The 15,988-nt window shown below is 46.2% G+C and overlaps 5 protein-coding genes and 1 long non-coding RNA gene across 6 annotated transcripts; 3 read left to right on the top strand and 3 right to left on the bottom strand.

The window, feature by feature from the left end:
* Positions 1-36: 36 nt before the first annotated feature.
* Positions 37-672, top strand: LOC120447991. Its single transcript, XM_039629689.1, has 2 exons — positions 37-178; positions 289-672. The coding sequence occupies exons 1-2, from the start codon at positions 163-165 to the stop codon at positions 594-596; spliced, it is 324 nt and encodes a 107-aa protein (XP_039485623.1). The 5' UTR covers positions 37-162; the 3' UTR covers positions 597-672.
* Positions 619-4,874, bottom strand: LOC120447984 (transient receptor potential channel pyrexia). Its single transcript, XM_039629680.1, has 8 exons — positions 4,033-4,874; positions 3,708-3,951; positions 3,399-3,654; positions 3,039-3,328; positions 2,701-2,969; positions 2,524-2,599; positions 1,729-2,460; positions 619-1,659 (listed from the first exon to the last, which is right to left on the bottom strand). Exons 1-8 carry the CDS (start codon positions 4,057-4,059, stop codon positions 683-685), a joined length of 2,871 nt encoding a protein of 956 aa, XP_039485614.1. The 5' UTR covers positions 4,060-4,874; the 3' UTR covers positions 619-682.
* A 1,077-nt stretch (positions 4,875-5,951) lies between these two features.
* Positions 5,952-13,041, top strand: LOC120447993. Its single transcript, XR_005616081.2, has 3 exons — positions 5,952-6,106; positions 6,900-7,070; positions 7,657-13,041. It is a non-coding gene; the product is annotated as an uncharacterized LOC120447993 (long non-coding RNA).
* LOC120447988 (nuclear transcription factor Y subunit gamma) lies at positions 6,113-6,893 on the top strand. The gene has a single exon (XM_039629683.1). The coding sequence runs from the start codon at positions 6,179-6,181 to the stop codon at positions 6,680-6,682; it is 504 nt and encodes a 167-aa protein (XP_039485617.1). The 5' UTR covers positions 6,113-6,178; the 3' UTR covers positions 6,683-6,893.
* A 1,100-nt stretch (positions 13,042-14,141) lies between the features above and the next one.
* Positions 14,142-14,750, bottom strand: LOC120447990. The gene is made up of 2 exons (XM_039629688.1): positions 14,340-14,750; positions 14,142-14,283 (listed from the first exon to the last, which is right to left on the bottom strand). Exons 1-2 carry the CDS (start codon positions 14,680-14,682, stop codon positions 14,225-14,227), a joined length of 402 nt encoding a protein of 133 aa, XP_039485622.1. The 5' UTR covers positions 14,683-14,750; the 3' UTR covers positions 14,142-14,224.
* Positions 14,751-14,813: 63 nt separating this feature from the next.
* LOC120450302 lies at positions 14,814-15,924 on the bottom strand. Its single transcript, XM_039633240.2, has 4 exons — positions 15,765-15,924; positions 15,563-15,702; positions 15,286-15,510; positions 14,814-15,227 (listed from the first exon to the last, which is right to left on the bottom strand). The coding sequence occupies exons 1-4, from the start codon at positions 15,791-15,793 to the stop codon at positions 15,094-15,096; spliced, it is 528 nt and encodes a 175-aa protein (XP_039489174.1). The 5' UTR covers positions 15,794-15,924; the 3' UTR covers positions 14,814-15,093.
* Between the last annotated feature and the right edge of the window lie 64 nt (positions 15,925-15,988).

Genomic DNA, 15,988 nt, shown 5'->3' on the forward strand with positions numbered 1-15,988 from the left:
GGCGCTGTTACTGGTATATGGTCGGTGTATGACCCCAAAAACTCGGAATCTAGAGCTCCCAATCAGTCGCAGTCGGGTTTCTCATCTGTACGCCTCTCGCGCTAACGTCTCTATCAGCTATCTGTTGTTTATTGAGATTTTGTATAATTTCATCTAAAAACAATGGTTTACGTATGCAGTAAGTCGGGGCCAACCATTCCCACATACATAAGATTTCATTTAAAGTAGTTTACTATGTGCCTTTGTACATATTACATATATCCATTTGTACGTACCTCACGTTCGCAGCTCTTGTGGCGTTGATCTTTCCCGCCTTGTTGTTGGCTGCGCCTTGGGATAGCCCAGATCCCAAGTCTCAGGTGGAATACATCAGCAACGACAAGACAGTGGCTTCTGGCTACGCCAAACCCAACATCGTGCCCATCACGCAACCGCCGGTCGTGACGCAAACAGCTCCTCCACCGCCTCCAAATTCCAAGAACTTCGCATATAATCCGATGACGCAGAGCTGGACCCTGATTGCGCCAGGCGATCCGCTGCCCAATAATGACACCCTTGTCTGGAACCAGAGCAATGACAAATGGCTCACTCGCTAAGCAATTCAGCAATCGATGGCAATGCTTTAATCATTTTGTTTTAATGTTGAAAGGAATAAAACTATTTCACTGACCAGGTGTGGGAGTTAGCGGTGGTGACGGTTGTGACTGGAGGCCACGGACTGACCCTGCTGCCGCAACCGGCACAACTCGTCGGTACTGTAGTTCAGCTTGCGGGTTGCGTTTTCTGAGAAACGCTCGAACTTGGCCACTAGGTCCACCAGTTGCGTCTTGATCGCTTGCACCTCGGCGTGCACTGCGCTTAGGAGATTGGCCTGATTTTTTAGCTGCACTGTGCCCTCCGCATCCTGGCGGCACTGCTGAGGCACATTTGTAGTGGATCGCGGACGCAGAAGCTCGTGCATGTGAAATAAATTCTGCGGAGTCTTCTTTGTGGTCTCTGTGGCAGGTTCTGGGTGGAGGAAATCCGTGTGAAGCGGCTGCTGCTGACGCTGCAGACTGCGGCTAAAAATGTTGTAGTTGTTTTCGAACTGGCGTCGTCGGAGGCTCTGGTTTCTGTCGCGCCGTTCGGCCACCAGCTTGTAGACATTTAACTTAATGTCCTCCGGCAGCTGATTGTCCCGTGGGTCGTTTGGCCGTATAGTGAACTGAAGTTTGTCGCGGGAGGTGCGCAGCAGAGCACTCCGCTTACACAGCTGAATGATGTTGGTGGGCGCACTTCGCAGCAGGCGGGAGAAGAATAGGCTTTCCAAGCGGGACACAAGCTCCGCTTGGCGCACGAGACGATCAAGGGTGGCGCTCACTTGCAAGCCTTGGATGTCGCTGACGGCCAATCCTACCATGAGATTGGTTAAAATGACTGTAACAAGAAGCACAAAGGAGAGAAATATGATGTGAGCGGTAACAGGGAATTTGACCGCATAGTCTCCATAAAAGATGTCTTCAAACTCCAGTTCGCCAGACATCATGGTGATAGACTTCAGGAAGGACCAGGTGATGTTCTCAAAAGCAGGATAGTCATTGAAGAGCACAGCAAAGCTGAGTCCGAAAGCCACCAGCAGGCATATGTAGGCGAGCAAGAATTTCGCAAAGTTAACGGCCACTAAATATGTACACAAGTAAAAGCATGTTACCGAATGACTTTCCAGCATCTTTTATACAGCATAATTACCCTTTGTAAACATTTGAACATATACGCCAAATATGGGGAACCGTCCCACCAACATCATAAGCTCCAGCCAGACGAGCAATATCACAATTGCTGCCACGTGATGCTGCCATACCGGCACGGCCTTTAAGTCGTCAGTTCGCACGGTCTCCGGGGATACACACAAGAGCACGCCGGTTCCAATTGTCCATTGCAGCCAGTTCTCCCAATATTTTGCGTAGCCGCGAAGACCGTGTGCCATTTGAAAGACCTCTTTCCCCAGCAGAATTAGGTTCAGTATGATCACCAGGTATCCAATAGTTGACACGTAACCTGGAGCCACGCACAGCTCCTCCGCCTTACAGTTGCGAACGTACACCCGTATTACATAGAAGGTGAACAGGATCACGAAGAGCGTATGGTACGCCAGGCTCATGAGGAAGAACTTCCGAATGCGACGCCACTTAAGAAAGAGGAAAGTCTCGCACAGCGGGTGCATGAGAATGCGTTTCTGACCCACTTCTATCAGGGAGAGGAGTAGCTCGGTTTCTCCCCGATCCATCGAAGAACTGGGGACCAGCAGCCTGAAGTCTAACTTTATCTGACAGTCAACGTCCCCGATTTCCTGATCGTTCGCCTTTATCGAACAGTCCAGCTTTTGCATTAGTTTGGGTATTATCTCTGGAGTGCGCCTTACTATAAATGATAGTGCCGACACACGCCCGTCAGTCCTGGCGGTAATGTCCGCCCCGTGTTCTGGGAATAAAAATGGCCATTTAGTAATGGAGATATCGCTGCGGATACAAAGCGGGTTCTTGCCTATGAACGTGTACACACAATTGCTAAATTCATTCAGTGCTGCAATGTGCAGCGGTGTATACCCATAGTTGTCTGCCTGTAAGTGATAATCATGAATTATTCTAATTATCTTGTTGAAGGAACAAAAGCTTTAAAGCCTTTAATAAGGCTTTCCAGAGTTGGGAATCTGCCGCCTACCTTGTTAACATCCGCTCCTGCCTTCAGCAAGGCATTGCAGCAGTCCAAACTACGCGACTGCTTAACGATGGCGGCGTGCAGCGCGGTTCTACCATCTCGGTAGACGGCGTTCACATTGGCTCCGTAGGATATGAGTAAGTCCACGGTGCCGATTGACTGCGAAAGGCAGGCGAGGTGCAACGGCGTCTGATGGCTGGCGTTACGGCAGTCCACCTCAGCACGGTGTTCGAGGAGCAAGCGAGCACATTCTACGTAGTCGTTTTCCGCAGCTGCCAGTTAGGGATTTACCGATCCATTAATTAAAACTTAATAGTATTAGTATACTTGCTCCTACTCACCCAAGTGCAGGGCCGTAACCTTTCCCTCGCCAAACTGCGATCGCACGTCGGCGTTGTGGCTGAGAAGAAGCTGGACGCATTTGGCGAATCCTGCGGCGCTGGCGGTGTGCAGGGGAGTTTCGGTGTACACCTGCGGTGTATTTGGGTCGGCTCCGTACTTCAACAGGATCTCAACGCAGTCCACTGCGTTCACATCGATGGCATAGTGCAGAGCGGAACGCTTTTCGATCCCAATGTTGATGCTCGCTTTGCGCCGCAGCAACAGCAGGATGCATTCTACGCTTTTTGAGCTGATAAGGAATCGCTTGATTAAACTGCGTTCTAAGTGCTGTGCACATGTGTGGAGCCTCGTTCTCTTACCTGGCCGCACAGTGCAGCGACGTCACCTCCTTCCTGGCATCCCAGCGATTGGGGTCAGCACCGAAGTCGAGCAGCACCTTGGCTATGGGAGCGTTTGCCCGACAGCAGGCGAAATGCAGGGGAGTCCGACCCCGACTGTCAGCCACATTTGGGTCCGCGTTGTAGTGCTTTAGTAAGAAGAGCGTATTCTCCACGCTCCCGAATACCGAGCAGCAGATCAGGGCCAGATTGCAGTCAGCAGAATCGGTCATTAGATCTGTGAGGGGGTTAGTCTGGGATACGTTAGGTACCGTGCTGTCAGGTACTCACCCAGGAAACCGCCAGATTGAACCATTTCCAGGACATGCTTGCCGCCTGGAGCCTCGGCCAGGGTTTCCCTAATCTCCTCGAGGTCCCAAAGGATTTGGTTCTGCTGTTGGCGCGCAAATATCTCGTGCGCCTCGTCGCTGAAAACTCCGGCGCTGTTGGCCTCACTGGAGATGCTCCGCTTGTCCAGGAGCAGGTCCACTTCCGCCGCCTGATCGCTTTCCGAGTTCCATTTCAAGTCGTTTTCCTTCCAACATAAACAAAGGCATTGCAGGCGGCTGACAGCGAGATGCGGTGCAGGCCATGTAGGCCAAGTTGTTTTACTTACAATTATTGAAAAGCGCACGTTCTCCATCTTAGCGTCCACTTCTGTCTGCTGCGATTTGTTTACACTCCCGTGGCCCAAACAACAATAAACTTTTGGTTTGGCTGCGGCCGACTGGCTCCGGCTGCTGTTCGGGTCGGCCCACCCTTCTTGTCTTCTTGTTCTTGGAGGGAATTGGAGGGTATTGGAGGGGTCGATTACTAACTCGCGGAGATGGGCTGCGATCGCCAATAAGTCATGGCACGCAAATAATTATCCCCAGGCCAGTATGTGCGGACACTCAAAATCTCTTGTGCCCCTGATGTGAGTGATATTGCGGCATGTGTGCGACGTTCACTTGTGCGAACGGTTTATTTGGATATTTGTTGGAAAATCTGGATGTCTGCCGGATTCTTCGCACCGCTGGCAATCTGTGCTAATTTCTCACGTTCGCAGCTGCTCCCCCGACGTCCTACCTTCGCAGTTGCCACCGATCTACTGATCTACAGATCTCCTGATCTTCCACTGGATACCGTAATTGGGTGCACGACCGACGGCAGCCAAGTCTTACGGCGAACTAAACCGATCGTTCCAGCTCTCGGCCTCCAGCGCCAACACTTCGCAGTTGTTCATTGCAAGTCCACTTGCCGTTCGGACGAGCTAGCAAGTGCGTGTGAATATAAGGCAAACTGTGAAATAGCCCGCCAACAACAATCCGACGCAAGACGACAGCCCTGGTACTGGTACTTGGCCATATTCAACTCGAAATGCATTAAATGCAAGTTAGGGGTACTATTTCGTTGAGAAATGACTTTCAAATGAGTTTTGTATACTAGTGCCACTGTGTTATTAAAGCAAATTTTGAATGTGGCTCCACTGAGATATAAAATGAATTGTATGTTATGGCATCACTACGGGTTTCAACAAGTTATGTATAATGGTGGCACAGTTTTTAAGAAACTAGTGGCGCCACTGCGGTTTAAAATGTGTTTTGTAGAGCGCTGCCACTGTACTTAGAGTATTGTCTGTAGTGGTGCCACTGTGGTTTTAAGTGCGTTGTGTATAGTGATGCCACTATGCGTTTAAGGCAAATGTCGTATTTATGTTTATGGTTTATGGGTTTTGTAGAGTGGTGTTATTAATGCATTGTATTATTAATGCAAATGTAGTGGCACCAGTGTGGTGTGTTTTGAAGCTATTCCTGAAAGGATAGGTCACATGCACGCAAATAAATCCACAGGCTTATATATGCGGAAAATTAGGATATCTTCCTACTTTGAGCGATAATGCTCCATGTCATAAGTTCACTTGTGCAAACGTTTTATGTGGAAATTTGTTGAAATATCGGATGTCGTGCGGATTCTTTGGAACGCTGGCAATCTGTGCTAATTTATCACGATCGCAACAACTTCCTCAACGTTCTAGATTTGCGGTTAGTACCTGCACGACAGAAGGCGGCAAAGTTTTAGGACGAACTTAACAGGTCGTTCCAGCTCACGGCCTCCAGTGCAGTGGTTCATTGCAAGCCTACTTGGCGTACGAACGAGATAACAAGTTCGTGTGCATATGAAACATACTTTGAAATAGCCTGCAATATCGACATTTGTTTTTAATTACAAAACAGATCAATAGAAAATGTTAAGCGCAGACTATAATTTTGAATGCATAGAATACATTAATCACCCCTCGTCGGACTCACCCAAGTAATCCAGAGTCAGTATATTATTGCGGTATTTTTTAGGACTTTTGTTGCACATTAAAAATGGAGGACTCTATGAAATAAAATTGAAAATTACTATTTTAAAGTGAATTTTTTCGCCATGCCGTTGAGGGCCGCTAAAATATGAAGTTGGCGATCGCTTTCTAACACACAAGAGCATTCTCCTGTGGACTTATCACGATCCATAGCGCAAGCATTCGGTCAGAAATCGTCCCCAAAAAGCAGTCTCTGAAACCAGACCGTGACAACGAAAACGCGGTGCGGGCAACGCTATATAAGGGCGCGCAGTTAACGCGCTCTACACAGTAGAAAAGTGTGCGTTGAAAAGAACAGACGTAAGCAGTTCGCCAAGAGAATAGTATCAACTACGGAGTGAAGGTGTGTGTGTATACCAAATTCTCAATTTTCTCTTCGTGTCGTCGCAAACAAAAACCCTGTAAAATCGTCGAAATGGTGGCGTACTACGACGAGTGCGACGCTGCCGAGAACCCCAAGACCCTGACCGACTGGGTGCGTAACTTCCGCGTTAAGCGCCAGAAAATGCGTCGCAAGTTGAGAGGCGCTGGCAGCGACCTACGCGTGAACGCCATCTTGTCGACGGCGTTGCTCCACGCTGAGCACGAGCTGCGTAGAAAGCAGCAGGAGCGCTTCAGCCGCTGGCTGGATATCCAAACACGGTTTGTGCCCCACGGCAGGACGCACTGCGCCAGTGACGCCTACTCTGCAGAGGCGATCCCGAGCGCCAAGGCTGCCGCGGAAGCAGAGGCAGAAAGCAATTTATGGAGCAGCGAGCTTAGTAGCCTCGACAGTTTTATGCGTAGTTTGAGCAGCAACAACGGCAACAATGGCGCCAGCAACAACAATCACAATGGGAGCAACAGTTACACGGTCGCCAGCAATAACAATAACAGCAACAATGGACAGCACAGCTGCGCCATTGCCGTAGCCAGTTAGTTAGAGAGAGACGACCGTATGGACCACACTATATGTGTATTCACGGCTGACACATACCCATCCATATATACAAAATGGCGTCAGGATGGGGAGAACCGTTCGGTTTTCAGCTGCTCGCTCGAATCGGAGCGTGTACCTTTGTTCAAATACGTAGCTTTAGCCCTACCTGTCTTCTGTTAAAATAGTTTTATTACGACAACCAATTTCTCATTTGCAGTCGCAAACATGTGCAAGGCTGTTGTAGATTGTAAAGAAAGTATGAACGATTGGAAGAGTGTGAGGAGACGCTGAGCAAACGGCCTTCGAATCGAGAGTGGTGTGAGTCATGGGCGCTGCCATCAGAGATCCATGCGAAAAGCCACCAGGCATTGGTTCCGGAGCACACTCGGTTTGTAAATAAGTTAATTTTTTTTAATTAAACTACGTAGCTTTATGAGTGTGGCGAAATAAGAGGTCGCCTACGGGCATTTCAAACGTCACGAAATCGGTTAGAAAGAGACAAAGAAAAACTCGAACACTTACCCACTTACACATCTATACATCTACATGCCGTGGTGGTGTGTGTGCATGAACGCTCGTGCTATTTTTGTGTACACCAAATTGAGCTACTTTTGTTGTCCGATGTGTCGAGAAATTCGATTTCGAATTCAATTCGAACGTTCGTCATCGCCGTTTCTGCGAGATAGTACATACGGTTCATATTGAATCACTAGCGCTAGAAAACGGGCAATATTGCAAAGTAAACGAGTGAAAGTCGAAAACCCAACTATAAACTGTAAATGTACTTAAAGTAAGCACACAGAACTGATATTGATAAAACCTAAAATAAAATTATTGTAATTAATAACTGTTAAAATGAACGTTGCCTTTATTTATTATTCACCCAGACCAAACTCAGATTTGTTGCTAAGCAGGCACCAACCAACCCTCCCTGTTTGACATAACCCGCACCTATAATCAATTTTGTTTTGCAGTTTCCTGCTCCTCGCACGTTAATGGCAACGATGATGAGGAACGGAACACAAACAAGAAACTACGTCGCAGTGGGCCACTGAATGAATCCGTGTACCGGTAGCAACAATAGTTCGACTATGGCTGGTACTGGTAAAGAAGAATCCCGAACCCGATCGTCGCAGTGACGATGGCGTTGCGTTGTAGAGTTACTGAGTGAGTCTCAACGTCTGTCCGAGTCACCCCCACCTCCACCGCCAGGCACTGAGTTCCGCAAACCAGCCGATGGCCGATTCTGCAGAGATCGCCGGAGCAGGGAGCAGCAGCAGCAAACACCACCGAGTCTCCTCTGCATGCCAATGCACATGCAATTCAGTCGCAGCGGACAGAACATTGGGGACAAGGCGGAATGCGCGCGGCAGCAGCTCCAGCTCGCATCAGCTTACCTGCGTTTGAAGCTCTCGTGCTGTTGCCAACCACCGACAATCACCACCTATTCTGCATTGAACGCTTCGCAGCTGCTGATCACCACCCACCACCCATCCGCACAGATACACGGTATTTGGTATATCAGCTGCGAACAAAATATTGCTTTTTAAACAAATTTCCAGAGAAAAGAACAGCGGATTATTTATATAGCATCGAAACGACATTAAGGAACTCCTGTCATCACTGAGCGTGTATATCGTGTGGAATTGTTCTTGTGATAAACAATTAAATGGCAGGCGTCGAGTTTCTCATCTTTCTTCGCTCGGTACTCTTTGCTGGACTTCTCTTTTACCATTTATGATTTTGGCAAGCGATTATTGGACCCTTGGCATCCGAATCCCCATCTCCCTAATCAATAGGCTAGATAAGGCCGTTTTAATCTTTGTAGCTGCATGTCACAGTCGATCGGTTCCTGTGGGTGCTTTTGTTCGATGGGATTACTCTGCGCTCTTCAAGTATTCACGGTCTTGAGGGCACCAGCCGAGGATCTTCAATGAGAATTTAATCGGGAGCACGAGTAAAAGAGTTCGTAGACTAGGCACGACCATCACTTTTCGTTTATTTTTCCAGCGTTGCATCGCAGTTGAACGGTGCCTGCGGGCAATAATGAATGGAATCGTACGAGGTGGAATATTGAGCTCTTCAATTCTATGGCCCCAAACATCAAAAAGATACGAGAAAAAGCGTAAATGGTGTTTGATACATAAGTTCGATCAAAATGCTGCTTTACATTTTTAGCACATTGCGGATGGCTCCTGCGACAGCTACTCCTTAATTCGAAGTTTTCTTTTGTATATATGCAAAGACGCATAACAACCTAATGCGTGGATCTACTGAACAAGCGTAGGAGCTAAGATAAATGCAACCGATGTATTTTCTTTCGTATTTTGTAGAAATACATATTCATGGACTGATAAGCTACATGGAATACCACGTCGCCGCTATGGGCCGGCCAGCCCAGTTCATGTAAATTGTTGTTTTTACATCTGTCCAAACAATTTTTCTGTCTTGTAGCAATATGGCTGCAGTTGAATGTACCTGCCCATATTCACAGTCTGCATATCATGAGTTATTGATGCCCAACGCAACAGTGAAGCTTCGAACATTTTGAACAGACTCAAATCTGTATATCGGCCTCCGTAATGAATGTGCAATCGATATCCTCTTCTCTCGTATTTTATAGAAATACATATTGTGGAACAGTTAAGATGCTATGGAATTGTGCCACGTGGTTGGACGACACAAACTTAATTTAAGTATGGAGAAAAACATTTTTCTGTCTTGTAGCTCTTGCAGTTAAGTGTGCCCGCCCACATCTCATCTATAGCTTCTGAGTACTTGGGACTTTCACAGCGTTCGAGAAATGGTTGGATCTCTACATTGCGCATAAAATACTAAGTTTATCTTCTTTCCCAATGACATAGAGGCTTATTTATGAATTCATTGCAGTGTTTGTACAAAGACATTGGTTTCAAGCAACCAGTCTTATCTATCACATTGTTGACTCACCTATGCACATTTGCCTGTATCGAAACCAACCGAGAACATGTAGCAAAATTTCTTGAGGCAATGGGAATCAAATGCCAACTTGAAAGCAATAACACCAACACTAAGTCGTCGCAGTCCAACATCCATACTACACGTCGAATTCGAATTGAACCCGAAGGTCAGGTCTGAGAACCTAACTAGTACCCGCTTACACCTGTTTTTCAGCAATTTCCTGGCCAGGATGTGGATTGTTTGTAACAGAAAGAAACTACGTTTGTCTTGGGCGTCGCTAGGATTGGCCGGGGATCGTTTGACCCTTCCTAAAGTGAGATCCTAAGCAGCCTTAAATTTATTTTACAATTCTTACAGCGGTGCCGCACAGTTGAGTGTGCCTGTGGGCATCGACTTAGCAATATTTGAACCAAGGGGCAGGGCAGTGGACCGTTCCGTAGATGAGGATGTACACCGCTCCTAGCTGGCTGAGTCTACTGCTGTGCTGCTGCAAATCGTTAAAGGGAACCCAAAACGATGCATCAAGTCCATCCAGTTAGGCTTCTCTTCCTAAGCACAGATCACCTGCGCTACAACGACAACCAATTCGAGCGCACCTGCTTCTGCAAGCGAGCACAATACGTCAATTGAGCATCGAAGCACAGAAAGCAAGCCAACAACCAGGTTAATGCTCCCTGTGCTGACAATGAACCTTACGCTTTTACATTGCAGCCAAGAAGCCTCCTAGTGCATGTTCAACTACCAGCACAGAGCTTCTCAATAATTGGAGTAACAATTGTTCTGACCGCATCAGGCCCTGACCGAGTCCGATTTGGGTGCCTTTGGTCGCAAGATCTACACGAGCAATGGGATAGAGCCAAAACAGGAGCGCTAATCTAGCGCCAAGATGTGCTGAGCTGAACCTAAGCACGTACTGCATTGCACCGCACAGATATGTGCGTTCGGTCCACGCTAAAGGGAATCAAATGCGTTTGGACCGAGAGCCGCTACACCGCACCATCACCAGTATTCGCTGTGAAGTGAGCTGATGTGTTGTCGTTGTTACAGGGCTGCTGCTGCAACTGCGCCACAGGTATCCTCGCCTAGCGTCGGTAACTATCATTTGTCAATTCTAGCGGTCGGCAGTGTACATCAAACATTGAAGTTTCCGGAGTGGCATGTCATGTACCGCACATGGGAAACCAACACCGATCTGTGCTCAAGCATTCGATTTTGAATCTGAAGATTGCCAGCAGCAACAGTTGAAGACTATCGACGCAGACTTGCAGAACGGAGCGCAGAAAGGACAAATCATTTCGCTCATCAGCGGGTTGTCGTTTTACTTGCATTTTCCTTCCGTAGGTAGCCCAGAATTCGAGAAAACCCATATCCATCGCAAAGGGAAACAAATGCGATTAGTGTTCGAAGACCAACCTGGGTGTCCAATGAGTTGCGCCACAATCAGCCAGTTGAGCCCATAACTCCTGGCCCGCCGATCATCGTACCGCAAAAGGGAATCAATTGCGAGGTGGTACTACAGCAGTCGAGTTCCTTGTTGAGCTCCTGGTTTAAGTCGAGCTCCCAACTGAGCTCCTGGTCGAGTTCTTCGCTTCAGCGTTATTATCGTAAAGGGAATCCAACGCGATGTACAGCAACAGCGGCAGGCAGGGTCACCTAACACACAAAGGTATACGAATGTGAGAAGAGTTCTAGACGGTGCAATTACGCTTTTCAGAAACCTCTCACACACTAATCTGCACGTGTCTGAATCTGGCTGCCATGCTAGGCGCGCCTTCAATCATATTCGACATGTTGGTCTCAAAGGGAATCCAAGAGACACGCGCCCCGCGGTACAACCAACTGAAGACCACCTTTTTTATTTTCTTAGCTTTTTTAAACCTTATATTGCAGATTGCTAATCAAAGTAACGAGCCCTTCAGACCCAGAAGTCATTTCCTGTTAATTTTTTTACTTTAGTGTTTTCAAATTTGTATGTTCTAAACGAATCGTTTCATTCTATTGTAATTTATTGCTTGTAAACCTTTCCTCTAAGAGTCAATGCAGACATCCGACTTCGCTGACGATTGCATCGGGACTGCATTACCCTGGGATAGACGGTCCGGTCTAGAAGTAGCAGCAAGAGTCAGTTATATATCATTACCGCATTTAGCACAAGATTCATGGCAGTGAGATGAAGTGGACGCAGCATACATAGACGTGTCAGACGCAAAGGACCATTTGAGACCCGTACCAAGGCAGGGAGAGCAGGCATACACAGGCGGAGGCAGTGCTGACATTCAATACCTTCGAGTTTCAACACTCTACCTTTTACCCGTATTCACTGGGCATTCAATCACCAAATTCGCATCCTGGGTCTATTTGGAGCATATTAAGAACACCACACGGCGTAGGAGCACACACGCTTGGGTCATTTTTAATATGAGAAGTCCTCAAACCCTCCTCGGATCATTCTTCATAATCTGCATGTGGAGCAACAAGTAGGCTGGAGGTATCATTTCTTCGCTAAGCACCATCGCTCCGCAAACGTTTCTCGATTTCGCAATACTGGCTTGGGATAGCACCTAATTCTTTCCGGTTTTCGGCACTGATGACGACTTCAATCCTTGTTTCAACCCGTACCCCTTCGAACCAATATAACAGTTGGATTGCATACATCTTTCGCTTCGCTACACACTGGTCGATTCTTTTTCTCTGTGAGGACCCCTCGTGAGGATATTAGATTTGTTGAAGAATGATTCTCTAAACTGGACTGCGGCGTGGGATTCACACTACTTTAACCACCGACAGCGGCATGGGAGTAAATTTGGACAGCGGCGTGGGATTTTCGGCTCTCGACGACGGCGACGGACTAGGGAAAGCTTCAGACTGCGGCGAGGGATGTAAAGTTTAGCAACGTGGGATTATTAGGGCGTTTAGGCCAGGGCGCTAGAAATAGTATTCTTAAAACTGACTGCGGCGTGGGAGGCGGAGATCGGGACTGCAGCGAGGGATCCGTGGTTCTGGACAGCGGCGTGGGATTCATATGAGTTTGGACGGCTGCGTGGGAGTCTTATTTGACGGCTGCGTGGGAGTATAGGACTGCAGCGTGGGAATCTTTGACGGCGGCGAGGGATCCTCTTCGGTTAAAGATCATGGGTTTAATTTCTCGGCAAATTGGTCAGCAATCGGATTCCACATACATGCGTGTCACTCCATTTATTGATAGTTCAAAGCTGATATACTAAGGTGGCGTGATCAGCGTAATCACGCCTCCAAAAATACGCATCCCTGACTTATCCCCTATATGGAAAATCATCATTGAGTACACATTTATTAACACTTCTGGAATACCGGAACGCAACCCCAATACTTATGCCGATGATCCTAATACATGCAACGATTCAAGCGCACAATAAATTGATTTTTGAAAAGAACGCAAATTTTAATTTGGTTTATTGGGTTTTGGGAAATTTTAATAAACGCTCAAACGGAAAGGTTCCCATAAGGATAGGTCCTGTTATGGACTGTTGCGTTATATGTTGGATAAAACGTTCCATTATTTTTGCCAACGACAAATGCTGGAGTTCCGATTCTAACTTGGGATGTTTGGTTTGGTTGGAAAAAGCCTGGTACTCCTGGTTGGTGATTATTACTGGCCACCCAGCCACTGGGAAGACCTGTTCCTTGTGCTGGAGCACCATAAGGACCTTGATTGGCGTGAGCCCACGAACGGTTCTGAGGAGGAGATATAAATCCGGGTGCCTGGAGAAGAGGTTGGTGAACCGCCGGCGCAGTCCAATTGGTAGTTTGAATAGCCTTGGTATAGTTCTTATGTCCAGAGTTAACCGCCGAGTGATTGAATCCGCCGCCATAGGTGCGGGCGGGCGCGAAGGCCACGGCATTTGGGCGACGATAAACAGAGCTAGCTAATACCATAGGCTGGAACTGCAGATGGCCAAAAATAATAGCTGAGTAGAAAACGGTTATTTTAGAAGGAACTTTCACACAGAATAAAATATATGTATGTATGTACTGTACCCGAGATTACGACCAATTGATAAGTCGCCTTCATCTTTGCAAGTACTCTCTTCGAAATCCAGAACGGAACTGTTTTGGGAATCCATTTCAACATTGTCTACAAGCCAGCCAGGTTATCTTGATTGCTATACCCCTTACTTGCAGAGTAAAAGGGTATACTAGATTCGTTGAAAAGTATGTAGCTGGTAGAAGGAAGCATTTTTGACCCCATAAAGTGTATATATTCTTTATCAGGATCATTAACCTAGTCGAAAGTTGAGAGTAGACATTGTGTCCTGATGTTGCATATGTTTTTGTCTTCCCAATTTCTATTGATATGCCAAAAGGAATGTTGAACTTTCTTATTCGCACTCCCAGTAGCTGACTAACGGGAATATTATAGTCGTGGAAGCGTTCTCCCTTGTTTTGCATTAGAAGGTATGTATATATTTTATTAATATTATATTTGCGTTGATATGCACGCACTAGGTGGCGTCTTATCTCTGTGCCCTAATAAATCTTGAAACTAAAAACATCACTGAAAGCGTAACTTGAAGTAAATTAATGTGTTACATTGATATTGTATTTGCTGTTTCTTGAAGAATATCAACCTCGCGTCATCGCAAAAAGACCCTCGCAAGACCCTCTGCGAACTATTTGAATGTCTAAAAAAGATTAGTAAGGTATATATTCGATTTAAAATAGGAAACACTGGACTCACCAGCTCCGCAGTTCCGAGCACAATTGAATTTTTCCTCGTTCATATAAAGCTGCCTATCGCTCCCACAAATGGGATTGTATTGCGGCGTGGTGGGGCAGTTATAATAGCAGTTTAGAAATTCCTGGGTTGGGGCCGGTGTTGGTGCGAACGGTGTAAGACCTCCTGGTACTCTTACATTGTTAACCAATACCAAGTTTGAGCTGGTGAGAAAAGGTGGTATCGACGTCGTGGATGGGGCTATATTCCATGGGTTAAGAGATGTGGCGAAAATTAAAGGTTCTTGGGCTGCGCACAACTGACTTAAACAAGCCAAAGTAAAAATTGTATGCCAAGCAATGCACATCTTTAACTGAATCCTCAAGCTATACTCGTATGTACTTTCGTTCGCTGATCGAGCGAAACTGAAACGACAAGAATCAGCTGCAGTAAACCATACATTGAAACCGCAAAATAAAACAGGCAGGGGCGCTTGCAGAATTCAGTCGTGGGGGTAAAATTGTATCTTCTCATACTGAAAAGTTTTATTTTAGTGAATCAAGATACATAGTAGTAAATACAATGGGAACGCCACTGAATTCAGGTTTCTAAAGTAGGCAATAGTCTGGAAAATCGAGTTCTGTACGATGACCGCTGTCAATTTTGTATTTTATTATTGTGTGCTTAAATCTGCGATTAGCTAGGGAAATCCCAGGTTTGATTCATCAAAAACCTGGTTTGGAAATTTTGAACAAGAAACTTTATAATAAGTGATGGTTTATCCAATAATAATATTATTATAGGGCACTGCGGTAATTCGAGGCCCAGGCATTGAATACGCAGGCGAAACGTATTGCATAGAACGTTCCAGCTTATGGTAGTTTTTTGAAATACCTACGAAGCCAATGGTAGCTGAAAATCCCGGTGTATTACTAATACTAATTTTATTAAATGTAGGCTCACTACTTACAGCTTGAAGTGGAAGGCACACACAATGGCTCGGTTTTCCCTTCCTGAGTGCCCTTTTGTATCATGGCTTGTTTGTAATCTGGACTCAACGCTCTTTGTAAGCATTTCCCCATATGATGGTTTTCCCTAGGGCGACCACAACGACAGACAGCCAGTAAAGGTTTGTACATCTCCGGAGATACGAATCGCGATTCGCCTTGGTTGTTGTGGAGAAAAGGGCACAGGTCTATAAGGTAGCGTATGGGAATGTAGAATTATACATCTATACAGACATTTACCTTTTAATTTAAGCTGGTTACTAAGTTGAGAATTGATCTCAGATTGGTGGTAAAACTTGTTATTTTGCTTGCCCGAAATTTCGCTCCAAGCTTTTGGAAAACTTCGACGCGAATTATGCTCCATGCGCACCTGCTCCTTTCTAAAATTGTTAATAATACCTGCTATTCAATCTCAGTCTAAAAACATGTGCAGAAATCTTACAGCTTTCCAATTACTTTAGCAGGTTCCATTGTTTTAAGATGTTTAACTTGTCAATAAACCCGTTTACTGTGCATATCTGCCATGGCAACAAGCCTTTAGTTAAATAAAACAACTTCTTGGCGGTATAGTAACGCCTACCAATCAAAAGAAATGAGAAAGTGGATTGTAGAAACTTTTCCTGTTTAATAAAAATAATAAGCCCTTTGAAGTGAGTAAATTTATGA

Source organism: Drosophila santomea, chromosome 3L, assembly GCF_016746245.2.
Source record: "Drosophila santomea strain STO CAGO 1482 chromosome 3L, Prin_Dsan_1.1, whole genome shotgun sequence".
Lineage (NCBI taxonomy): Eukaryota > Metazoa > Arthropoda > Insecta > Diptera > Drosophilidae > Drosophila > Drosophila santomea.